This window comes from Carex rostrata, chromosome 35, assembly GCF_964058835.1.
Source record: "Carex rostrata chromosome 35, lpCarRost1.2, whole genome shotgun sequence".
Taxonomy (NCBI): Eukaryota; Viridiplantae; Streptophyta; class Magnoliopsida; order Poales; family Cyperaceae; genus Carex; species Carex rostrata.
In genome coordinates, this window is record NC_135952.1 from 3,236,132 (window position 1) to 3,241,963 (window position 5,832).

General features: G+C 32.0%; 1 protein-coding gene across 1 annotated transcript; it reads left to right on the forward strand.

The window, feature by feature from the left end:
* The first annotated feature begins 881 nt into the window (after positions 1-881).
* On the forward strand, positions 882-1,520 carry LOC144549348 (L-type lectin-domain containing receptor kinase IX.1-like). The gene has a single exon (XM_078298055.1). It carries the CDS (start codon positions 882-884, stop codon positions 1,518-1,520), a length of 639 nt encoding a protein of 212 aa, XP_078154181.1.
* Positions 1,521-5,832: the final 4,312 nt, after the last annotated feature.

Genomic DNA, 5,832 nt, shown 5'->3' on the forward strand with positions numbered 1-5,832 from the left:
TTTCAATACTTTAACTTCTAAACATAATTACCAATTAGAATTCAGAAAATTTATCATAATTGTAATCCTAAATTTAACATTAATTACAAACAAAGTCCAGAGAGGAGCAAATAAAATTCCAAAGGGGGACAAAATCGATCCGAACCCATAAATTCATATAAAATTTCAAAATCCAGAAAGAGGCAATTGACCCCCTAGACTAGGCTAGGTCCGCCCCTGCATACAACGAAATCACATCCTCTCCAATACTTGATAAGGGAATCTTTTACAATTACTAGATCTGGACCATTCTTTTTAACTTGGCACGAATCTCAAAGCCCAAAAATACTCTCCTATGGTGACCCGAATCCCAAATCGATTGAGATTTAATCTCAAACTATAAAGTGAGGATAATTCTCTACAGTACCTGAGAGGATACGGATTCACATATAACAGCCAGACTATATTTACAAAGCCAACTTATTATTTTGTATCATCTCCTATAAAGGACCACAGCTCTCATTGCCTACTTCGAAACCTACAATACATTAATTATATCAAAAAATAAAGAAAAAGAAACAACAACTGCAGCAACTGTAGTTGAGCTATGAAAAAATCCACCAACTAGAATACACATCTCCTTAGTTGTGATGAAGTAGCTGTGAAGCATCTTAATTAGCAAGGGTCAAACCAAGGGTCAAAAGAGTTCAAGACCGAAGTAGAAATTCTGAGTAATCTGAGGCACCCGAATCTAGTTGAGCTCTTCGGTTGGTGTGAAGAAAATGGCAAACTCCTATTGGTATACAAGTATATGCCAAATGGAAGTCTTAATTCACTACTCTATGACCGACACCGCTTGTTGTTGTGGCCCAAAAGATATGAGATAGTCATTAACCTTGCCAATGCACTGTGCTATCTACATGTTGAGAATGAACACAACAATTAAGAATGTTGTTCATAGAGATATCAAGCCCGATAATGTTCTTTTAGATTCCTCTTTGAATGCTAAACTAAGTGACTTTGGACTGGCCAGGCTTGTGGATCACGGCCTCAGCGCAAACACAACAAATGCGTGTGGGTCCTGGGGATATGTGGCCCCAGAATTATTCAACGATGACGGAAGAAGCAAACCAAGCACACAATCTGATATCTACAGCTTTGGAGTTGTCCTCCTTGAAATAGCATGTGGAAGAAGACCGGTTGATCTAGACTTGGTACGGTTTGTTTGGGAGCATTACGGGAGGAATGAACTCCTTGACGCTGCTGATGAAAGGCTAAGAAGTGAGTATAATGCAAAGGAAATTGAACGCGTAATGTTTGTGGGGCTCTGGTGTTCTCATCCGGTCGCGTCTGAACGGCCAACCATCGGAGCAAGGAGAACTCTAATGTTTGAGGATTGTGATTTGCCGGTTCTTCCTCGAAGCAAGCCCATTTATCCTCCTTTGCTTTCTGGACAAACTTTTGCCGGGAGCTCAACAACAAACCTATCCAACTCTACCGAGATATCCATGTTGTCATCTGAGGAAGTGGTTCGTGTGTAACTAATTAGATATATTTAGCTAAGAGAGTTTTATAAATTTAAGTGATTGCAACTAATTAATAGTATAGTGTGCAACCTTATCTATTTTATATATATATATATATCGTGCTCTAAACGTGTTTCTACATATTCATTTGTATTTGTATTTTGAATAAGGAAGAAGATCGAGGACAAATGGTATTTGAATTTCTGTTTTGTATATTATTGATAAAAGGATATTACAGCCTATTAATAGGCGAATTACATTGCTGGAAATTAAAATGGTAACATGAGCTGTATATTAAACAATTTCCTAGCAGAGACCGTTTATTCATAGAAGGAGAATCATCTCTGGATTGATTATCTGATTCAGTATCGGATGGAGATCTCCAGTGATATGGTTATTATGTTCGATGGAACTATCGAATAGCAATTAATATATGTTGTTATCGCATGTAGGAATTGTAAGCTTTTATTACAGAGTATGGTTAATATAACATCAGTGTCATTTCAGTCTATATAACACTAATTCCAAAATCTATCAAATCGAGTTTAAATGGTGAATCCAATCCGTTCAAACCAATTTACTTTATGAGTAATGCGTTTACATGCAAATTTCGCGTTATTTTAGTATCAAATCAAGCGGCAAAAAAATTGAAAAATGAATGTATTAAAATTAACTTAAAAACTCACACATTTGACCGCTTGATTTGATATCAAATAAACTCAAAAGCTTATCAATTTTACATGTAAACGGACAACTAATGAAGTAGATCGGTTTGAACGGTTTGGATTCACCATTTGAACTCGATTTAAAAACAGCGATTTTGAAACCATCTTAATAAATAGCAAAAAAATTCCAAAAAATGTAAAATTTGGTCTCCAAGCACATTTCAATATGGATTAAACAATGAACGGTTAGGATCGACCGTTTGGATTTTGAAAACTTGAATATTGAGCCGTAGCACGGGAGGCCACTATGCTATCCATAGCACCCCAGCCTAACTATATATATATATATATATAATTACAAGTTCGAATGTATGTGCTGGGTGTACCGGGGCCTTTTTTATGGAGAAATATATGTATAATTAACCATTGACTGGGTTGTACAATTATTGTATGAACATTTAATTAATTTAAATGTTGTAAGATTTTAATTTTGTTATGTGGTGATCAACTGATGATCATTGTGATATATATATTTTAGTTTGGGCTATAGGATTTGATCTGTTTGGTTTGGTTATGTTTTTGGTTAAAAAAAAATGCAGGGAAGCTTTATTCTATGCTATTATAGACAGCGTTTATGCCAAAAATTCAAAGGAATTTGATTTCATAAAATAATTTTTGTTTGATGCTACTCATAAAAAGATCGAGAGAGACCCCAACAATAATACATACATTGGACTTGAGACAATGTTAATTGTTAGGTACATTTAAGATTCGAGTTGAATTTTATATTGCATGTTAAAAATTTCAATCTTTCAAAAACTCAAAGCTCAACAAGGCCCATATCTGTTATTAAATTTTCATTTTGATTTATCTTTTAAATTTCACGTCTCAAAGGCCCATCTCAAAAGGCCCATATATGTTGTTAAATCACCACAGCTCGAAACCCCAAACAGGCCCCAATTATTTGCATGTGATTCCTTCTGACAAGGGCCAACTGGCTACAAAAAATTATAGAATATGCCTTAAAAAATGTTAATTTCATGATTTAATCCCTCAAACTTGTATCACGATATACAATACATCAAAATGCATTGGTACCTACTGGTACTAGTGTCAGAATCGATTTACCACTTTAACAGATGTGATATGACATTGGTAGAAACAGCAAAGAGGAATGAAATGGGTGACAACAAGGTTCTAAATAGCGTTTATCGCATCATAGCGGGAAGTCTACAAAAAAGCTATAGCGAAGAGCGACGCTATAGCAAAAGCTATGCTACATAGCGTTTTTTTATTTTTATAAAAATTATATCATATATTTGAATATCAACATTATATAAGCCTCATAGAATAATAAATAGCATTAACTTGATTAAAAAATTATAATATTCATATTGAACCAATACAAAGTTCAAATTGCGACTCAAAATATCCATAGTAATACTAATATCATAAACTATTGATTTTTTTTTATTCAAAATATATTCATCATCATGACATAATCTATCTTTTTTCTATTTAAATTTCAAAATAACCTAAACATCATGGCATAATTAACTATCTTAATCTATTCAAAATATTCAAACTACCATATAGTAAGTATCATTTTGTTACTTCAAGAAATATCTTAATATATTCAATCTGAGCCTTTATTTAAAGCACATATAAATTGAAAAAAAAAACTCATGTTGCATAGCGCGCTGTAGCTTTCTTATTTGATTTTGTTTGATGGATCTCTCATTTAATAATTAATAATTAGTTTAATATAAAGCTTAGAACATCAATTGCAAAAAAAAAAAATCACGGTTAAAATCCAATCTAAGCCTTTATTTAAAGCCCATATAAATTGAAAAGAAAAAAAAAAAACAGCTCATGTTGCATAGCACACTGTAGCTTCCTTATTTGATTTCGTTTGATGGATCTCTCATTTAATAATTAATAGTTTAATATAAAGCTTAGTACATCAATTGCAAAAAAAAATCACAGTTAAAATCCAATCTGAGCCTTTATTTAAAGGCCATATAAATTGAAAAGAAAAAAAAAACAGCTCATGTTGCATAGCGTGCTGTAGCTTCCTTATTTGATTTCATTTGATGAATTTCTCATTTAATAATTAATAATTTAATATAAAGCTTAATACTTCAATTGAAAAAAAAATCACGGTTAAAATCCAATCTGAGTCTTTATTTAATGCCCATATAAATTGAAAAGGAAAAAAAAAAACAGCTCACATTGCATAGCGGGCGCTATTTGCACTACACGCTATGCGCTATAGCGGACCGCTATTACCGCTATAGCGTCTGTAGCTCAAATAGCGTGTTTTGATGTCATAGCTTACCGTTTAGAGTCTAAAAATGCTATGGCGCTACTATAGCGCGCTATTTAGAACACTGGGTGAGAACAACAAATCAATTCAATTCGACGTTAATATCATCAACAAAAATGGATTGAAAACATTGTCAAGCTTCACATTTATTTCAAAAAGAAATTAACTATTTTACAGATTTAATTAAATTCAAAGGTTCTGATATATATGCATTCAAACACAGATAAATACTTTATTTACACATGAAAAGTAGGAAAAAGATATGAAGTAAAGTATTATTATCAATTTTATAATTTATATTGAAAAATAGAAATTGTTAGAAATTGTAAAGCATTTTAAAACAGGATTAATTAATTAAGGATGCATTTATAGCTGCACAAATTAATTAATTGTCACGAATTATATAAGAGATGATTGTTAAAATTAATTAATTTGAATAAGATTTGAACAGAACTAGTTTGATTTGTTTTAAAATGAACTAATTTTCAATCAAATTAATCACAAATATTTTCCTAATCAAACTCAAATCGAATGACGAACTACGAACTTTTTGTGCAGCCCTACCTTAGACCGACTAGAAGGAACTTTCTAAAATTCTAAAATTTTCATTTTGTTACTCTACAAATTAATTAGAATGTAGTGAGGGAAAAACAAAACCAATCAATAAGAGAGTGAAAATAATACAACCTTAATTTGTATATTTCGTTTATTTTCATTAATTGCCTCCTACTCTCTTTTTTCCCCTCATGCATGTGAACCAAAAAAATTGTTAGAATTGCACGGGTATAAGGTGTCGTTCTTATCAATATATATTTCTTCTGATTACATGTATCAATTTTATAAATTGGAAGTCTTTTTTTTATGAATCTTGACAGTTGCTGTTAGTCTTGTTTATAATTAATTGATTGAAAGTCTTTCATTAATAAATGACGCACTGGTAAAAATGGTCAATATTATTGGGTAAAACCTCCTCTTCTGTCTCTTCATTTTGTAATTAATGCTATTTCAGGAATATTGTAATGGTTTAATTTGCAATTAACTCAGAATTAATTTTTAATTTAAATTTGACAGTTGTAATGAAGATGCTCTAATTAGGTGGGTAGCGTGATTTAAGGTGGTAACAGTAAAAAAAATAGATCAATTTAACCGTTGGTTTGAGTCGTATGGAGATGCCGCGTGAAACCATCTCTGCTTTATTTAAACGAACCTCAACTCACCTCCTCTAGCAATTGTATGTAGCAACCATTGTTGGATCAATTCAACGAAGATAAACAAAGAAAGAAAAAAAGAACCATCAATGGCTTTCTCAAACCAAATTATGGCTTTGGCTCTTGTT